This window comes from Mustela nigripes, chromosome 9 (genome assembly GCF_022355385.1).
Source record: "Mustela nigripes isolate SB6536 chromosome 9, MUSNIG.SB6536, whole genome shotgun sequence".
Lineage (NCBI taxonomy): Eukaryota > Metazoa > Chordata > Mammalia > Carnivora > Mustelidae > Mustela > Mustela nigripes.
The window spans coordinates 75,259,941-75,279,881 of record NC_081565.1 but is presented as its reverse complement, the minus strand read 5'-3'; the positions used below and the strand labels follow the sequence as shown (position 1 = coordinate 75,279,881).

General features: G+C 42.3%; 1 protein-coding gene across 3 annotated transcripts in view; it reads left to right on the top strand.

Annotated features, from left to right (window-relative positions):
* PCSK5 (proprotein convertase subtilisin/kexin type 5) overlaps window positions 1-19,941 on the top strand; it is a 447,741-nt gene that overhangs the window by 122,201 nt on the left and 305,599 nt on the right. For all 3 annotated transcript variants that reach the window (XM_059411831.1, XM_059411830.1, XM_059411828.1), the window contains exons 4-5: window positions 2,182-2,325; window positions 6,355-6,431. In XM_059411831.1, coding sequence (XP_059267814.1) covers window positions 2,182-2,325; window positions 6,355-6,431 — 221 coding nt within the window. The remainder of the gene's footprint in view (window positions 1-2,181; window positions 2,326-6,354; window positions 6,432-19,941) is intronic.

Sequence of the window (19,941 nt, the reverse complement as noted above, 5' to 3'; positions counted from 1 at the left end):
TCTGTCTATATCCTTGAGTTCAGGGATGGGATAGAGACTGATGAGTCGGCTGAAGTCCATGAGAAGTCTTTGTGAGAAGAGGTGTAGGAGCTGGGCTACGCCTGGAAAACTGCGGGGAGGTGGAGAGAGTGGAATCTGGGTCAGTGTCGCAGTAGAGTGAAGGTGTGGGTGTGTGCAGAGCCTCAAATGCCAGAAATAAGTCAAGAAGGTGAGGAAAAGATACAGATGTTCAAAAAATATATAAGCCCTCATCCTCCATGAAATTGATATTACCTGTGGTGAAAGTGGGTACACCCTTTGTGAAAGTGAATCCTTGAAACTGTCAAGTGTGTTGATAACATTGGACAAAAGGCAGTCTCATTTGGAGAATAAATTTACAAATTCTTATCAGAGGCTGTTAGAGGCATCTGTCTCTCATTAGCACCAGATTTTGATGGATGACGTTCGGAAAGAGATGAGCTTCCATTGATTTAGGTTGTTGTTGGAATAAAAGCCCAGTCATGCTTACAAAGCCCTGGATGGACTGACCTCTCTTATGCTTCTGACTGGCTATTTTCCAGACCATTCTGTCCCTCATTCCCTGAGCTTCAGCCATACACCACCTTCTTTTTCTTTCTTCGGTGTGCTAAGCAGTTTCCCACCTTATGTTACCTTGGCATTGACTGTGATCTCTACCGAGAAGAGACGAATGTCTAGGCTGTTGGGCAGAGCAGCTCTTTCTTACCATTCATGCGTCAGCTCTGATTTCACTTCCTGAGACCAAAGAGTCGTGTGCCCTGGTCCCCTGGCATTAGCCATCACATCACCCTCTTTCATTCCTTTCCTCCTTTCCAAGGAGGGCTCTGATTGTTGTCTCTCCTTCGGAAGGCTCATTAGGACAGGATACCTTACCTGCTGCTTCCTGCCATACCCCAGCGGGTAGTAGGTGCTCAGGAAACTGAGTCAGGGGCAGTGGGGTAGATTACACTCAGAGCCTATAAAGCTGGCATTCTTTCCCACTCCCAAAGAGCTGAACTGTTACAAAGGCAGCAAGAAAATGGAGAATGGTAAGGTCCAGGGTGGCCCATGTCACGACGGCATTATGTTACAGCACGTTTTTTCTCCTTTGTTCCTCTGTGAAGTCTTAGGAACCTGGGAAACAACACCCCTTAGGGATATTTCAAAGAGGTGGACTTGGAGGGGTCATTGTGTGGATTAGATGAACATTTGTCTAACAGAAAAAGCTGCTGGTTTCATGCATTTCTTACTATGTTTATACGTTGTAGCCGTTGTGGAACCAAATAACTCTGAACCTAATGAGCTAAAACCTGATGTTTCTCCAGCCTGCCCTCTGACCCTGGCAACACATTCCTGTCCCCTTGCTCGTTCCCTTCTCCAAGTACCACTGGCCAAGTGTGCCTGCCCCCTACCTGTCCTGGCGTGACAGCTCTGGTTAATTCTGCAAAAGGGATATGACGGGTCTGTTACTTTGTTTCTCGTTCATAGATTTCTGACAGAAGCCCCTCTCTGGCTGACACTGTCCAAAAGTGGCCTGAGTTCTTAGCTTTGGCTCGTTTGGCTTCCAGGTGCCTGGTTAAGAAAGGATCAAGTGGGTGTTCTCCCCTTGCCTAGTTTGGGTTTATGAATGAAATGTTACAATGCGGACACCTGGATGGCTCTGTGGGTTAAAAGCCTCTGCCTTCCACTCAGGTCATGATCCCAGAGTCCTAGGATTGAGCCCCACTTCGGGCTCTCTGCTCCATGGGGAGCCTGTCCCGCTCCCCACCCCCCACCTGCCTCTCTGCCTACTTGTGATCTCTGTCAAATAAATAAAAATCTTAAAAAAAAAAACACAAAAAACCAGAAATGTTACAATGCCTTTTTATGTGCCATTAATACGTGCTACGATAAAATGACACACCCCCAATTGTGCACTGGGATGTAATTTACTTGACTCTATTTTTTCTAAAGGATCTATGGCATTAGGACAAGGCAGAGCTGGCAGAAGAGTTCTGTCCCACTTGCCTTTTCCACATCTACCCTTCCCACCTTCTCCTGGTTACTGTGCTAGAGACCCGTGCTCCTGCTCCGTGGGCCACCTCCGCATTTCCATTAATGCGCTCCATTACCTCCACACGGAGGTGATTTTCCCATCTAACGATGATTAGTCCTCCATGCTAACTCTTCCTCCTTCTTCCTTAGCACTGCAGTGACAACACACATCCCTGCCAATCAGACATGAACATCGAAGGAGCCTGGAAGAGAGGCTACACGGGAAAGAACATCGTGGTGACCATCCTGGATGACGGCATTGAGAGAACCCACCCGGATCTGATGCAGAACTATGTGAGTGTGTGCTGTGGTCGGAACCCCTTCCCCCCTGGGAAATAAGGGGACATGAGTGATGATGGTCAGGAAGTAGGGATACTACTGAAAATCTCAGCTAACAGAGTAGGCTCCGCATATTGCTTCGTCTTATGAAAAGACATGCCCTCTGAGTACAGGGAGCACGAGCTACTGCTTTCAACTTTCCAATGCCTTTGATGTTCTGATGACATAAAGCAGGGGATAAGGCGGCAGAAACCCCACCCCTCCACCCTCTGCTCCCAATAATGACCGCTCTTCTCAAAGCCACAGCCTCGCAGCCATGCAACGGGCCCTGTTTCTCTTATGGAGGAAAACGTACTTAGAACATTTCTCAAGTTTTTCCTACTGGCCTTTCTCTCTCTCTTTTTTTTTTTAATTCTTCTTTTTCAAAGGATAATAGTAATCAGCCTCCTACTCGTCCTAGAAGCAGTCACTTCCCTTTCTTAAGAAGGAAGTGTGATTCCAGGACTCCAAGAGAACGTAAGATGAGCCTAAGACCACAGAGCAAGGAAAGTGCTGACACTCAGTACTTTGACTGAACATCCTGGTTTTGATACCCAGGGCCCATAGAACATTGGGGTCAAATTCTGCCCCTTGGGTCTCTGGGTCCCCTTGACCACCATTGATATCTACTGCCCAGAAGAAATGTGTCCATGATCTCTCTAAACTCTACGCTCTAAGCTCATTCCTTCCATTGGCTTCTGCTTTCTAAGTTCAGTTGAGAGTGCCATAATTATCTCTCAGTATGCCATTCTCTGTCGGCTCCAAATTTATTTCCTGACACCTTAGTGTTCTGTCTAAAATACAGAGCATGGGGACACCTGGGGCCTCAGTCGGTTAAGCAGCTGCCTTCAGCTCAGGTCATGGTCCCAAGGTCCTGGGATGGAGTCCTGCATCAGGCTCCTTGCTCAGCAGGGAGCCTGTTTCTCTCTCTGCCTCTGCCTGCCACTCTGCCTACTTGGGCTTTCTCTCTGACAAAAAATAAATAAAATCTTAAAAAAAAAAAAAGTAAAATATAGAGCATGCAACAGTCCCCTGTTATCTGCAGATATAACTCTGATTCCCGTGACGGCTTGGCAGAAAATCCCGTGGGTCCCACTCACACCCACTTTTTCTGACTTCCCCTCAGACCTCTTGTGACAACTGTTTCCACCCAGAAACACTGATATCACTGAAGGCCACTTTAACGACCCCCTCACCCCGCCTTCCTTCCTGATTCCAAAATCTGGGCTGTGTCAAGTGTCCCTAAATTATATTTGTTGTTGATACTGAAAAATTTTCTCTTAAAATCAGTGATTTTCTAGCCACTTAAAGTTTCCTCTCCTATCCCTGAAAATACAAGCAGCTCTAAGTCATGGTGAAGTCTACTTTGCTACCCTTTGCAGGAGTCTTACTGACCCCAAAGGAGGAAAGTCACAGGTCGGGGTGGGAAGCTTTGCCCCGTGTTTACGGAGGGGACCCATAAGGAATCCTGAGCTACATGAGAGGGAGGACCCCGTCTCTGCAGATTTTCGTCTTCTATGTTGTCGTTCATGGTCATTAAAGGAGTGACTTCAGCCAGCCCCACCCACCACCCTGTGCCTGAGCTGGCAGAGAATGGTGAGGCAGGCCCTGCCTCATGGTTCCCCCTGCCCAACGGCACAGACGACTTCCCGTCCCGGCAAGCTTGCTGCCTCAGTGTACACAAAGCGGCCCTGGGGGATGTTGTCCAGGGCTCACTCAGATCGGACCTAACTTTTTCCTCAAGGCCAAGTTTCAGAGACAGGGATATGATGCCTTCTTGAAATCCAATCTCTCTCCTCATCTCCATCTCCCTCAGCACGAGACGGTTTAGTTTCTGGGCACCACGGGTGTCCCCTCCATGTTTCCTCTGGCCCCACTCCCTCCGCCTCTCCCTCTCTTTCTCTCTCTCACCTACTGCTCCAGCTTCTCAAACCACGTAGAGAGAGCTCCGCCATATTGTTTCCAGTGTTCCTTTCTCATTCGCTCAGTCTCACTTCTTTCAAGATACTGACTCTCAAATTAATTTTCCTGAAGAGACTCCACTTTATCTTTGCAAATAAAACACCTCCAAGCCACTTCTTTGGTGCCTGGGAAACTCCCACTGGCTCACAGTGACCCATATTTCTGACCCACGGAGACCTTCCTCCACACGAACCCCCCAGCGTCCCCTCACACTTGAATCTTTCCTCACAGTCTTCCAGCCTGTCAGCCGTTTCGTGTCAAACATTCAGCCAAGAAACTTAACAAATTAATTTTTTACAATGACATACTGAAACAATTTCCGCTAAATTAGATGATTTTTCCCTAAGGTTAAAAAGAGAGAGAGAAAGAAGGAACTGCAAATTCATTTCCTTCTCATTTGAACAAAATGTTTGAGTGGCTGCTCTCACCCTGCCTCCAAGCACACACAGGCATTCATAGAGTAGAATTTGAGAGCTAAAAAGAAATTTCTGTTTGTCTCCTCTCTTGATAACGGTAGAAGCCAGGGCCTGACGGCTGCAGTGAGTGAGCCCAGGTCGAATAAAGAACAGAATTGTGGGGACCTCTCTCCCAGCAGAGAAGTCTTTCTGGTCATACACAGTGTCGGTTTTTTGGGGGTGTTCCTGCCCCCCCCCACAAGCTAGAAATGTATTTGATGAAACACAGACAGCTTTAACCTAATTGTGATTGTATTCTTTGACCTTTTCATTTTTACCCTCCCTTGAAACAGAATTCTCTAGAACATAACTGTGTGGTGAGCAGTACCAATGATTGTCAGTTGTCCCATGTTGGATCTGGTGAAGTATAGAGAAAAGCACATTGGATGGGGTCAGGGGCACATGGCCTGGGTTCAAGTCTTGGTTCCACAGGCTGGTATGCTTCATGCCTTTGGCCAAGTTATTTAGCCTGTCTTAAGCCTCTCTTTCCTTGCAAGTAAAATTAGTCGGTTACACTTGATACCATTCATGCTCTAGCGACCAGTATGGCAGGACAGGGGGTGGCCTGTGGGGCCACCTTTGTATGAGAAGCAGGGACTTACCTACCACCTTTGTAGGTCCAGTGGATTTTGCGTAATTTCTCCCACTATCAGACTCTTCGGTACTACACATTATTTCCAGAAACCAGAGCCCTAAAGTTAGAAAACAAAGATAGCATTGACTTTCACTAAAACTGAAATCAGGAGATACCCTAAAGCATTAGAAAATACAAAACTTTCTAAATTAGTCCTACCTACTGTGATTTAAATTGGAGTAAAAGTATAAGCCAGTAATTTGTTTTTGGAAATTTAGAAAATCGAAAGAAAGAAATGTGGGAATCCAGAGATGTTTCACAATCACTTTTAAAAGCAGACAGACCCAGCTTTGGCTTCACAGATGCTTTTGCCTCATTCCGAAGCCTTGACCTACAATAAAACTGTGTTCTTTATTTTGGTTGGGGCAGAGGGTCACTGGTTATTAGTAAAAAGTCTGAATTACAGACTCGTCTATAATAGTTACAACATCTGGAACCAGACAACTCTTGCCTGATGGAGATACGACGATAACCCAATATAATAAATTTCTAATACTGATTTTTAATTGGCTGGCCAGTTATTTGTGAATTATCTTCCAAAATCTTTGAATTACCAGGAATGTACACACTCCAGAAATGAAGCAAGAAATAGAGAGAGAATCCCTGGAAAATAAATCACTTGGCTTCTAGAGAGTCCAAGAATACTTGGTGGTCCCTGGGGATCTCTTCAGAGGAATTGGGTGAGAGGTCAGTTCCAGAGATGAGCGAAAATGTGTTGGCAACAATCGTCTGGGTTCTTCCTTGGTCTGTGGAGAGTATGTCTTCACCTTAAGGAAAAAAATACAACAGTGATTATTACTGAACAAGGCATCCTGACACCACCGAACCATGAATGTATTATTTAATCTAATTACTCTCTTGCAGAAATGTGTTTAAGAATGCATGAGCCTTCAGGTTAATGGCTAATTACTAAATGTCTGTCTCCTCCTCTTGCTCTCTCCTCTGTGGCTGTAGGATGCCCTGGCGAGTTGTGACGTGAATGGGAATGATCTGGACCCAATGCCTCGATACGATGCAAGCAACGAGAACAAGTAAGGCCCAGCTGAAGGGTGGGTGGCCTGTGGCTGCCAAGGATTTTTGTTTTCCACTCTTGCTGAGGGAAGTATTTCCTTAGAAAGCCTTGGTAACACATGATCTGTAAATTTGCTCCAAGGTGAACAGGGGTCTTTCCACGGAAGCTTCTGGGTAATCAAAAGGGGGTGGTCTCCATGGTAAGAATGGTCACAGAGAGAACCCTGGGGAATGACTCAGCATTTCCATATCTTGAGGGCACAGCTGGGGAATACTACCTCTCATGAGGTAATTGGCCCCTGAACCGTTTTGGGGGATGGGGTCTAAAGCGAAAGGCAAAACAAAGTGTACCCCCCAAAAGTTACTTTATTGGGTTAAATTCAACAAATTGGGTTGACTCCTTTGCTTGAGGTCTCCGCCGGGGCTTTCTTATTAGCTGCTCTGTTCTTCTATTCTGTAGTGACTGTGTTTTCCACTAATAGATGTGAAATACCTATAAGGCTCACCATGTACAGAACCCATTACCTTTCTTATCTGCACATTCAAGAGTCATAGAAACCCATCTGAGCACTTTTCCTCTCTCCAGTCAGTACAGTCGTTCTTGTGAGAGCAGATGAAAACACACATCCATTTGATACCATGGAATATCTTAACATTCTTCAGAAAGTAAATGGGAATGGTTTTTCTTGCTTAAGATGACCCAAATTCTTTAAAGGATTAGTAGATATTTCTAATCTCTAGATCCCATTAGCTTTTTTCCTTTTACTGCAAACCTCCTCCAGGATAATGCTATGATTGAAATGCAATCATTTTGATGTTTACTTCCATGTTTTAGTCTGGAATCTCAGAAGGAGCAAAAAGGGGTGTTTTACCCATTTTTTACGTACGATTTCCAGCCTGTGTTTTTCTTCAGGAAAAAATTTCTCAGCAAGTATGATCTGATTAACGAACTCAGTAAGTTTAGCTAAAATCATCTGACCTAGATAATTGTGACTGCATGTGGGTTTCTTCTTTGTCTTCTTTCCCTCATTTCACCATCTCCAAAGAAGCCTCAAGAAAGTTACTGTGGAAAGCGTGCCGTGAGCTAATAATTCAGTAAACGTTACAGATCAGATTCAGCGGTAAAAGCATTAGTGCATAAATTGATTTTGATAGAATTTTTCAGAGCCTTCTAAACAAAAAACCAAAGGAGTCTGAATTAAACTGGATAGCTTTCTCTCAGTCCTGGCCATTGCTGTCCAGATTACACTGTTTAAAGTTAATAGTGACTGTCACATCAAGGGTTATAATGTGAGTCAATGTGAACTAATGTATTTAACGTAATTTGTGAACTAGCCTGAAACACTGATAAAGAAGCTTGAAGCTTCTTCTTCTTTTTTTTTTTTTTTAGGATTTTATTTATTTATTTGACAGACAGAGATCACAAGTAGTCAGGGAGTCCGGCAGAGAGAGAGAGAGGAGGAAACAGCCTCCCCCCAACGCAGGGCTCGATCTCAGGACCCTGAGACCATGACCTGAGTTGAAGGCAGAGGCTTTAACCCACTGAGACACCCAGGTGCCCCAAAGCTTGAAGTTTCAATACCAAAAAGTCACCACTGATAAGTTTCGCTATGCAGATCATTCTGCTGTTATGAATAACAGCAGGCCTCCCTAAACAATACTTGCGCTCTGCAAACATAGGCCTCCCTAAAAATACTTGTGCTCTGCAAAATCTAAAACCGCCAAGTAATAAGACTGTGAAATTTGAGCTCAGCCCTCAAAGACTTCATTGGTGATGCACACACAAAAAATGGTAGGGACCTATTGGAAAAAAAAAAAAAACCAACTTGGTTGTACCCATATTAAATGGTTATGAGATATGTAAAACTGTAATAAATGCACCACTTTATCTAGAAAAACACCTGAAGTTTGCTTGTGGAAGTGTGTGCACATTCCGTCCGATCCTACTCCCACGGCTGCCGCTTTGTGTGCAAGAGAAAAAAAGGAGGGGGGGAAAGAGATGAAAATTTTGAAAAAGAACGAAGAATAGGGAGAAAAATTAATCAGTTGAGAGGAGAGGGGAAAATGAAATAAAGTGGAGGACACCCCCTCCTGCCGCCCCCCCCAGCAGCCTTGGGAATCATGGCAACTTACCAGTTACCCTAAGGTGGAAGGTGAGGTCCTCGAAATCAGGAAGTAGCAGCTTCAAGTGTGGACAAGTGTGGAGCACGGCACTGCTCGGGTGTGTAGTCGGGCAAGTTTGTATTCCCAGGGCGGTGCGTTTTCTACATTCACTGAGAGTTTCTAGGACCAAATTGTGCGTCGACCCATGTAAATTTCACATGATGCTAACACTGCTCTCCAGTACCTCAGTGGTATCGGGAGAAATCTGTGTTTCTGAGGCAAGCCTTAAGGAGAACTGTATGATACTATATCCATGAGTTTGCTTTATTCCACCAACATTTGTAGAGAGCAAAGAGGGACAGGGAAGCTACAGGAAAGACTCCATCATGTTCACACCCAGGGTATTTTGGGGCAGGGTATTGAGGGGCAAGAGCAGCTACAGGTAGAAACCAGAAACAAATCATATCCTATGGGCCATCTTGTCTGAATTCACATGGGGCGAGTTTTTGCATTGAAACTCTCTGTGGTGATGGTGACTGTTTCCCAGGGTGTGTCAGACGTGTGACTAACATTGCGAACCACAGAGGCTCTGCTTCACAGAGACAGCTCTTGGAGTGTTGGCTTGAATGGCTTTTTACAGGCTGCCTTTGAGGAAACATATCCTTTGCGAGGATTCCTTGGCCCTCTCCAAGACCTGTTCTCAAGAAGCATGGCCATGGTTCTGCTCGCTCTGGCTTACTCTGGTGTGCCCTATTTTAACCCCTTCCAAGTATGGTCCAAGGTTCATTGAGTGCGGCATGGGTTTGGTTCTCGGAGCACACGGGCATTGTTCCTGATAGGGGCTTGCCTTTGTAGTCTTGACAGTGAAATACAGCATTTCCAGAGGTACCCCACCAGCATTCCCTACCTCTGCTCTAGGAGCGTGACCTGGGACAACAGATGTCCCTTCACCTCCTCTGAGGAGTGCCCCCTGATTTTTTCTTGGCCAAACGCAAGCCATGTATTCTGGCATTTGGGGTTAAGATATCCTCTCTGCTCATTAGACCATAATTATAGGTGTGATTGATGGATCTGTCTTTAAGCTAGATAATTCTGTTGGAATAGAAGTCACTTGGCACCAGGAAATTAGCAGTGACTTTGTAGTTCAGAAGAGCTGACGCTTAGTTTAGGACCTCCTGAATCAGCTTTATAATCTTTGGGCCTGAGTCCTCTAAGGTTTCCTCCTTTTTGTTGTTGTTTTTATCTCTTAAATTATTATAATTTAGCAGTAAAATACCTAAAACACCAGACGTACAACTGACTACGTATTAGGTGCTAGATAATTTATAATTATGATTACAGCTGTTACTATAAATTATGTGTTCTATTCCTCTATCTACTTCTTGATAAATAATTAATTGAAAATCATGTACCTATGACTATTTCAGATTTAATGTAAGACGTAGAGGTCTCTATCTCCAAGGGTAGTGGTTTCGGTAGGTTTTTCTGCTGCCTGAGGTGGCAAGAGCGGTGACTCACTTAGTCTACAGTAAATCTGCTTTTCTGTAGTTCCATTTCCCCACCTCCTGGAGCAGCGCATGAGTCTTTGAATCTGGTGCCAGATAGCGAAGGGGAGAAATTTCTAATCGTTGTCAGAATGAGGCGGTTCAGGCATCTGCTGTGTGAACACCTCCTCTTTGTGTGATCTGACCAGTGGGCTCCAGAGCGTATCTGGAATAATTTCCTGCTTAGCTACATCTGTTCATTCATTCCACGGCACTCCGCGAGATCCTGCTTTGTGAATGGCTCTGTGCTACAAGCTTAGGGGTTACGGGATGAAAAAACTTGGGCTCCGACCTAATGGATTTAATTGGTAGATGACTTGAGAAGCCCTAATGCCGGGTGGGTTTTAGTACAACGAGAGAAAGCACCCTCAAAACTCCATGTCAGTCATCTTTTTTAGACTGACATGATTACATTTCTAGTGCTAAAGCTATTTATTGGGTGACGGAAATCACTGCAGAAGTACAAAAGTTATAAAAATTCATTTTTTGTCACCCTTTCACATCCCGCATAAGAGGTGCATAAAGAAATAGCCTCAGCAGAGGAGACCATAAAAGCTGTCCTTCCGTTTAGCTTTGCCTGCGTTCGTATTAGCTTGTCGAGTAAAGGTGACTGTATTGTTCTAAGCTTAAAATAGAAAATGCCTCCCTACAAATGAAAGAGTCTCCTGGCATTTCATACCACTACTCCTATTTCTGATAAATGAATTATTGATGTCTGTGTTAGATCTTCCCTTCCCTAGGTTGCTTCTTGTTAAATGTTCCCTCCATTTAAAAGTCATAGCAACGTATTTAGTGGGAGGTGAGAGCGCACATTGTATCTTGAATGGGTGATATGTGGGCCCAGAATCTAATTCCTTTTGAAAATGAACCAATCCATAGGTAGAAGACTCATTTTTTAAAAGGAATTAATCTTTTTTTCATTTTTCTTTCTGATCTCTATTTTCAGGAAGATTTAAGCAGAGCAGATGGAAACACATTTTTTCTGGTTCTTTAGTCTCCTTGTACATGTCCTTTCTGGTTTTAAGAATGTCACCATATCGTAGAAACCAAAGTGTGCGTGGCCTTCTCTTCCTCTTACCTGCAGATGAGGGCTGTTTTCAGGAGACCGTGTTCCCAAGCAAAGCCAATGAGTGTAACCAGTGTTTTCTAAATATAAAGGAAATATTTTAACTCCATTCTAGAGGGGAAAGAAACTAGATCTATGACCTTCTCTTTCGATCTATAACCTTAACAGTTAGAAGCATTATTTATTTATGTAAATTTTTTAAATTCAAGTACAATTAACATATAGTGCTAAATTAGTTCCTGATGTACACTTTAACAATTCAACACTTCCATACATCTCTCAGTGCTCTTCAGTAGAAGCGCACTCTTAATTCCCTTTATCTATTTTGCCCATCGCCTTTACCTGCCTCCCCTTTAGCAACCACCAGTTTGTTTTCCATATTTAAGAGTCTGGCTTCTTGTTTGTCTCTTTTTTTTTTTTTTCTTTGTTCTTTTGTTTGTTAAATTCCACATGAGGGAAATCATAAGGTATTTTTCTTCCTCCGACTTAATTCACTTATTAGCAGAATACTCTCCAGGTCCATCTAAGTTGTTGCAAATTGTAAGGTTTCATTCTTTTTTATGGCTGAATAATATTCCTTTGTGTGTCTATGTGTGTGTGTGTGTGTGTGTGTGTGCATGTGCACGTCTGTGTGACATCTTCTTCATCCATCTGTCAGTGGACACTTGTGCTACTTCCATGTTTTGGCTATTGTGGATAATGCTTCAGTGAATATAGAGGTACATGTATCTTTTCGAATTAGTACTGTCATTTTCTTTGGGTAAATATCCAGTAATTGCACATCTGGGTCATATGGTAATTCTATTTTTAATTGTTTGAGGAACCTGCATACTGTCTTCCACAGTGGCTGGCCCAGTTTGCATTCCCACCAGTAGTTCACAAGGGCTCCTGTTTCTCCACATCCTCGCCAACACTTGGTATTTCTTGTCTTTTTTATTTTAGCCGTCCTGACAGGTACAAATTGATATTTCACTGTGGTTTGAATTTGTATTTCCCCAATGATTTGTGATGGTGAGTATGTTTTGTCTTTTGGCTGTATCTATGTCTTCTCAAAGCAATCTTCAGATTTAATGTCATCCCTATCAAAATACTAACATTTTTCACAGAGCTAAAACAAATAATCCTAAAATTTGCAAGGAACTAAGAACAGCGACAACAACAACAACAAAATCCCAAATAGCCAAAGCAATCCTTGAAAAAGAACAAAGCTGGAGGTATCACAATCTGAAATTTCAAGACATACTACAAAGCTATAGTCATCAAAACGCTATTGCCCTGTCACAGAAATAGACACTGAGAACAATGGAACCGAACCCAAGAGCCTAGAAATAAACACGTGCTTTTATGGTCAATTAACCTATCACCTAGGCGCCAAGAAAATACAGTGGGAAAAAGACAGTCTCTTCAACAAATGGTAGTGGGGAAACTCAACAGCCACATGCAAAAGAGTGAAACACAAAAATAAACTCGAAATGGACCCACATGTGGGACCTGAGGCCATAAAATTCCTAGACAAAAACCTGTTAAACAGTAATTTCTCTGCCATCGGCCTTAGTGACATTTTTCTAGGTGTGTCTCCTAAGACAAAGGAAACAAAAGCAAAATTAAACTATTGGGACTATCCCAAAATAAAAAATTTTGCAAAGCAAAGGAAACCATCCACAAAACAAAAAAACAGCCTATTTAATGGGGGAAGATATTTGCAAATGCTGTATCCATTCAGGGGTAAATATAAAAAAAAATATAAAGAACTTACACAACTCAACCAAACAACTAAAAAACAATGAAGGGAATTAAAAAAAAAAAAAATAGAGTACCTGAAGAAACATTTTTCCATAGGAGCCTTATTCCTTTATACCCAGGATTTAGTCAAACACTTCAGATAAAATTATAGCTAAATAGTTCAGAAAAAAATCTGCCAAAGACGAGCAGAGCCAGTATCAGTGGCCGATTTATTTTTCCAAATATTTCCAATATTTTTCCTCTAGTCTTTTTGCAAAAGAGCACTATAACAGACTACACAGTAGTTACTTAATCTGTGATTATCAAATGAATTCACATGACATTGACTACAATTGTACATGCTAGAGGCTTAATGTACCTAAAGCAGATAGTTATGAAAAATACCTGACCCTTTTTTTTTTTTTTTTTAATAAGCATACACTCTATGTCCAGGAAGGAACACACCGTAAATATTTTAGAAAATCTGTTTGTCACGTGGCGTCATGATGCAATACTTTGAGATCAGTACAATTTTTTGACCTATTTTCTCGATTCTGGAAAGTGGCTGGGTCTGGGGCCTCACAAGAAGTTGGAATAGAGCCGGTAAAGGCTTCTCTCAGCCAAAAAAGCAGCCCACCCTCACCAGCCGCTGGTCACCAGCCCTGCCTTCCTCAACATGTTAGTCCTCCTCTTCAGTATCTTGCCCGAGACTCACACGCCTCCATCCCTCCCTCCACTCGAGCTGTCTGTTGGTTTGTCCCTTCTCCCACCTGCCTCCTTGTAAAATCTCCTCAGTGGTTTCCCTGTCTCTAGGCTCAACCCAACCCGCTCTAGAAATAATTTATAAATATAAAATATACATTATAAAAATAAATTATTTTTATAAATAAATAATTTATAAACATATTTTCTATATTCTAAAAATAATATGTAATTATATAAATTAAAATTAAATATAAATAAATAAAATATATAAATATATAGATTTTTAAAAAATTCTTTAATATCGTGACATTTTTTTTTGAAAGTACAGGACATTCTGTCCCCCACTCTTCCCTCATTAGTAAGCCTGCTCTGCCCCATGTGTCCCTTCCTCTCCCACTGTATTGATCATCCCTGCAGGACTTGTGGAGTTCCCTTCATGTGCTGCAACAATACAGCCTTCTACCCATTTGCACTGTGTGATCCCTCCTCCCCCTCTGGCTCCTCTGACTTCCCCATGATGCCTTCTCTCACCTCCCTCATCTGAGCTAGATACCCTCCTGTGCATTGTCAAAACACCTGTGAATTTACTGTTTTTATGAAACCCTGCACGCTGTGAGTTGGGTTGCCTTTACCAAGATAGAGAGGCAAGAGGCAAGAAGAGATATGGAGATTTCCAGTGTAGCTTGGGGTATAAAATATTTGTTAGGGGGCACCTGGGTGGCTCAGTGGGTTAAGCCTCTGCCTTTGGCTCGGGTCATGATCTCAGGGTCCTGGGATCGAGCCCCTCATCGATGAGTCTCTTTGCTCAGCAGGGAGCCTGCTTCCCCCTCTCTCTCTCTCTGCCCCTCTGCCTACTTGTGATCTCTGTCTGTCAAATAAATAAATCTTAAAAGATCTATATCTGCTACATCTTACAGTAATTAGAAGATTATCAACCTTGATTGCTTATATAGATGAATTAGTGAAATGTATCCCAAAATAGTAACTATTAAAAAGGTGATACACACACACACACACACACACACACACACACTGGCTTTTGTGCTGAGTATCTTCTTCTACTTTTTTTTTTTTTTTTTGACCCTCCTCCCTGCTATGTATCCCAGAAACCTGACCTCTAAGGACTGTATCAACAGACTCCCTTGTCCTCTGGCTTCCCATTGGATTAGGCCAATGGAAGGTTCAAGTAGGAGATCATTGAGATACCAAAGAATAAAGAAGGAGTATTTCTTCTCTGTGTCCTCCTCACTGGACCGCTGGGGACTAGCTAAATGCCTAAAGATCCTAGCTAGTGTCCAGTAGCCGTAAGGCTGACTTGCTGAGGATTGTCCTTTATGGGCATCAGTACCCACTCATGCCCCACAACCCCTTAGATCTAGGGGTTTCTGGGACACCTGGGTGGCTCAGTGGGTTGGGGCCTCTGCCTTCAGCTTAGGTCATGATCCCGGGATCCTGGGATCGAGCCCCACATTGGGCTCTCTGCTCAGCGGGGAGTCTGCTTCCTCCTCTCTCTCTCTGCCTGCCTCTCTGCCTACTTGTGATATCTCTCTCTGTCAAATAAATAAAAAATAAAAATAAAGATCTAAGGGTTTCTAATTCAGAACACCGCACTATTCCCTATTGGTTTCTCCAAGTCCTGCCTGCCTCTTTATGTGAAGTCCCTTGAGTAAATTATTCTGACATTACCCAGTGTAAAAATGCCCAGTGTTTCCTGATCAGCCCTGACTGACACAGGTATCTGAGTTCTTTTAGCCTGGTATCCTTGGTCGACTAAGGCATTTCCAAGAAAGAAAAGAACTAGATTCATAGGAGTGTGTAAAGGGCTATGGATTTTTTAATGAGAACTGATAAATACAAAAAATAGTTATCTAATCTAGAACTCCTCTATACCTATCACTTGAAGTATAAGTATTAATTTTTATAAAACAATGCAGTAATTATGCTAGGGATTAGAACCGTGATAAGGCAGGATTCAGACCCCTTTGTTCTTTGTCGATTTCAGTGTGTTCTCCTCCAGGATTTGGAGATATGGTCTCTTGGGGTTCTCAGTAACAGTTTCAATAAAGAGGCTGATTGATGCTATAGGTTAAAATGAGGTTTGGGTATAATTTATGCAAACCCAGTATACTATTGACATGAATAATTGATAGTTGCTTCAATTTAAATTTCTTATTTAAAAAAACAAACTCACAAATTCCTGAGGTTTCTAAAGCAGATGGAAATTGCAGTAAGGGAAAGATAAGTATCCTTTTTAAATAATGGATTAAGAATTTGAGCAGGGTTCCCAGACAGGTGTATTTATTTATCTTTCTCTTTTCCTTTTCTCCTCTAAACTTCCACCTTGGATCTTTCTATTTTCTCTTCTTTCTTTAAACCCTGAAATAAGTAAAATTGAAAATACGAAGACCTTGAGAGGTCACTGTGAGCCATGCATTACGTGTCTTATTCAGAGCCATGGCGAAGTCATCCAAGACGCTCCAAGTGCGTTTAGCCAATGGACACTCATGTTAGATGTTGAAAAAGAAGGCCAACTCTGGATAAAAAGAGCCATGTCCTGCTTATCTCACTCCATGTATGGATACTAGAAGAGGCTGAAAATGTTGTCAAGCTGCAGAGTGGCTAATTGTTCATTTTAGTATTAACAAGATATTATTTAAATATTGATCGTCTTCATTTCAGATCAAATGCTTTCTAAGTTAAGGACTCAAGTTAGAATTTCTTTCTTTTCCTTTTTTTTTTTTCTTTCTTTCTTTTTTTTTTTTTTTTTTACTAACTGAAAGGGATGTCGTAATTTTTATGTTTGAGCAATTCGGCTAATTATATTTGAAGCCTATTGTTCCGATGGCCTTAGGTATGTGTGTTTGATATCAGCAGTCAGGTGTGTATTTCAATTACGATCCTCAATAAAAGGTGGAAAGGCAGAAAATAGATCTTTTAGGTCAGAATATATTTGATTAGTTCTCATAAAATAGGTCACGAATGAAGGCAAGGTGGTAGAGATTAAAAAAATAATAATAAAATAAAAGTCCTGCTTTTGGAAGGACTTGGAGAAGCATCCCTATCAGAGACTCCCTTGCCCACATCAGGATGTCAATGTCCCTGGCCGACTCAACCAAAAAAAAAAAAAAAAGATCTGAACATCTGCAGGGTTGCTCCTTGAGTATATTTGAACGTGGTATAAGCAACTGCTCATAAAATTAACACATCTGGTTGCTCTCTCAGTGACTGCTCACTGCAGCCCACGTTCAGAGCGGAAGTCGAGAGAGGTGGAGTAAAATGCCTGATGTCACCCGGTGACAGTCAGAATTCTAGCTCATTTATTCCTGCAGCATCTATTTACCTGCGTAGCTTAATTAATCTGTGGTCAAGTAGGTGAGAAATTAATTCCCGTGTTGAGCCCGTGCTTCAGTAACTTTACTACTTTGGGAAAACTGTAATCACCGGAATGCTGCACTACGGCGCTCCGTAAATATTCAGGAGCTTGGCTCTCCCAAGTCCTGGTATTCTGAGCCATTTCTCCGCAGAGAGGGGATTGGGCCACGAAGGTCGCCAACACCTTGTGTACATGAGACTTGGAACAAAGGACAGAGATAGTTTATTACAGATCATGATTGTATAAGCCTGACTTTACATTGGATTTGTTCTACGGAAATAAATGAAGGCCACTTAAATGAATCTGGGGGCTATTTAGTCACAGCTTGCTATAGCGAGGGACTCAGCCACCATCCCTTGAAGGGACACAAGGGCAGACACATGACTGGGAAAGCTTTATCTTTGAAAGGGGAAAAAGGAAGGTTTCAGATATGTTCTGATCAGGGTTTGGCATGGAGAAGACACAGCTAGAATCTCAAGCAATTTTAGTTCTCAAACAATTCTGGTGTATATTGATAGCTTTGAAAGAAAATTGAATGAGACCCAGGTGGTAATAATGTAAATAAATGTTTTGGGAAATTATATGAAATTGTCAAAGGTATGGGTGTTCCTAATATTATTAAGGTGGTAATAAGTAAGAAATAAGGTAAAATCTTAGTCTAATTCACAGAGGGCAGGAGTTAATTTTCACATCTCTCTATATGGACTCTTTGAGGTTGGAATCAAGTAACTAACAGACACTTTCCTGAAATTTTTGTATTTAAATGACAGCCCCGAGAGAGTGCTCTGGAAATGTGGGCTGTGCAAGATTCTCTGTAGGAGGGCAAAACTGAGCCCAAGTATATCAGAAGTCTTCTCCTACCTTAAGAAGGGTGTGGGGTCTCGAGGATGTGTCCTGCTTTGGGGAATTGTGGTGAATCATTTTGCACCTAAAAATAGCTTGAAGAAATTGAGAAGAACGGTTGACGACTGGAGGTTTTCCAGCAAATTCCCCTGAATCCCCGTTTTCTCTGCAGCATGTTCTCATCACAAGCTGCCATCTCATGAATTTTAAAAAAGACTGACCTTTGTTAGGAGAGTTTACCTCTTCCTATTTTTAGATATCCCCACACCATCTGCATATAATTTACATATGCTAGTAAATGCATTTGAATTTGCATGAATTGCAGATAAAATACCTTGTGGTGACACCCTGGGCAGAGATCAGCTGACTGCTAAGGATTTTCTATGACCTTTTTGCTCTTGGTTGGTTATGCAACTTCTGAGGTTCATCTTTACAGGGTCACACTCCCTCCCACCCCCATTCCCCAGTATCAAATAGAGACTCATCCCCCACCCCCCCCCCCCCCCCCCCGCCCCCCGCAGCCCCACCTGTATCAGGCTGTTATAGATCCCTTTCTTTTCTCACCATCCTGATACCTTGGTCTTCCCATAGGCACCCGCATGATGCTGTCTCCATACGGAGGAGGCACACATCTGCCTCGAGCAATGGCCCCAGTCTTGGCACCAATTTATATAGTTTGTACTAGAGGTGATTCGACTTGTGAACTTAAGCTGTTCGGTAATCTTAATTGCAACCCTTGTTGTTACTTTTATTGAACATCAACTCTTCCATAAAATTTATTTATTTTTCTTCATAACAGAATGATAAGTCCCTTTCATGCTTTTCAAAGGAGTGGCAGTATAGGACGCGAAAACACTTGGTTGTGTTTTGTTTCTTGTCCATCCATCTCATGCCTCATGTGGGAAGTATCGGGGTGATGCAGCAGAGCTTCTGAGAAGGAGATGTGGTTTGAGTTGAGAAGAGCAAAGAGTTAGAGCCCTTGGGTTTGTTGACATTGAATTCAAATGGAGACAAATGGGGTCTTCAAGTGAGGGGCAATCTCAGAAGCAGCTCCATTAACAACCGTGCATTTGCCTGATCATCCACACTTCGAGGTATATCGTTCTTGGGGCAGTAGAGGCCCCAGTTGTGATTAGAATATTTCCCACTATGGAGATGCCACAGCAGCTGTGGACGAACTCTTCTGAGGGTTGAATTTATATCAAATTCTTTGGTTCCCTGTGGGGAGTAATATTAGTTGCATTATCATAGTGGAACCAAGTTCCATAGTCTGGAAATATGGAACAAGAGCCTTTTCAGTAGTGTATTTATAGGAGTGTTCATTCAAATTTTTTGAAGTCTTTGTAGCTCAAATGCAGTGAGAGGGTACTCAGGGAAGCCATTGCAAATTATGTGAATGTCCATTCTTTCATGTTGTGCGATCTCGCATACTGTTTTACATCCATTGATTCCATTTATCCTCATCCAACTTTCTCATTGTGTTTCTGTGAGCTTTTGTTAGAATCCCCATTGTAAAACTGATTTCAGTTATAGAGGATACTAGCTCATGTTTAATCCATCCTGGTTGGAAAAAAAATACTTATAACTCTGTTACGTTTTATCTTTGTCTTTGATTAGGGAGATTCTTCTTATGCTAAGTAAACTTTGTGAAGGATCCGTACTCCTCTTCACCTGTTTTTCTTACAAGATTTATGGGTTTCTGAAGTCTATGAGAATATAACACATTTAGATTTCTAAGATGTATATTTGGAGTGAAACAGGACTATGTATATGGGGAGGGAGGTCCAAGTAACTGCTTGCTAGGTAAGTTGTTTAATAAAATAGAATAATCCTTTTATCCACGGAGAGGATATTTTGAGCAAATAACCTGTAGAACTGAGCCTATGCACACATGGACAGACACTACATATGGTTCATACTGGATAAGTTTCTGTTGTTATTATTATAATTTTAAAATTATTTGGCTTTCTGTGAGCAGTTCTATAGCTTTGAGAAGTTTGGTACATGATTTGGGTGGGGGATGCAGAGAACAACTCCGTCTCCCTAGAAACCCTTCACTTGTTTTGCCTTGGGCTAGAAATTCAGCAAATTCTAAATCAAGTTCAGTGGGGGTCACTATATGTTTTCCATGAGAGAATGAGAAAAAAGAGGAGGTTTTCTAGTTCCCTCGAATG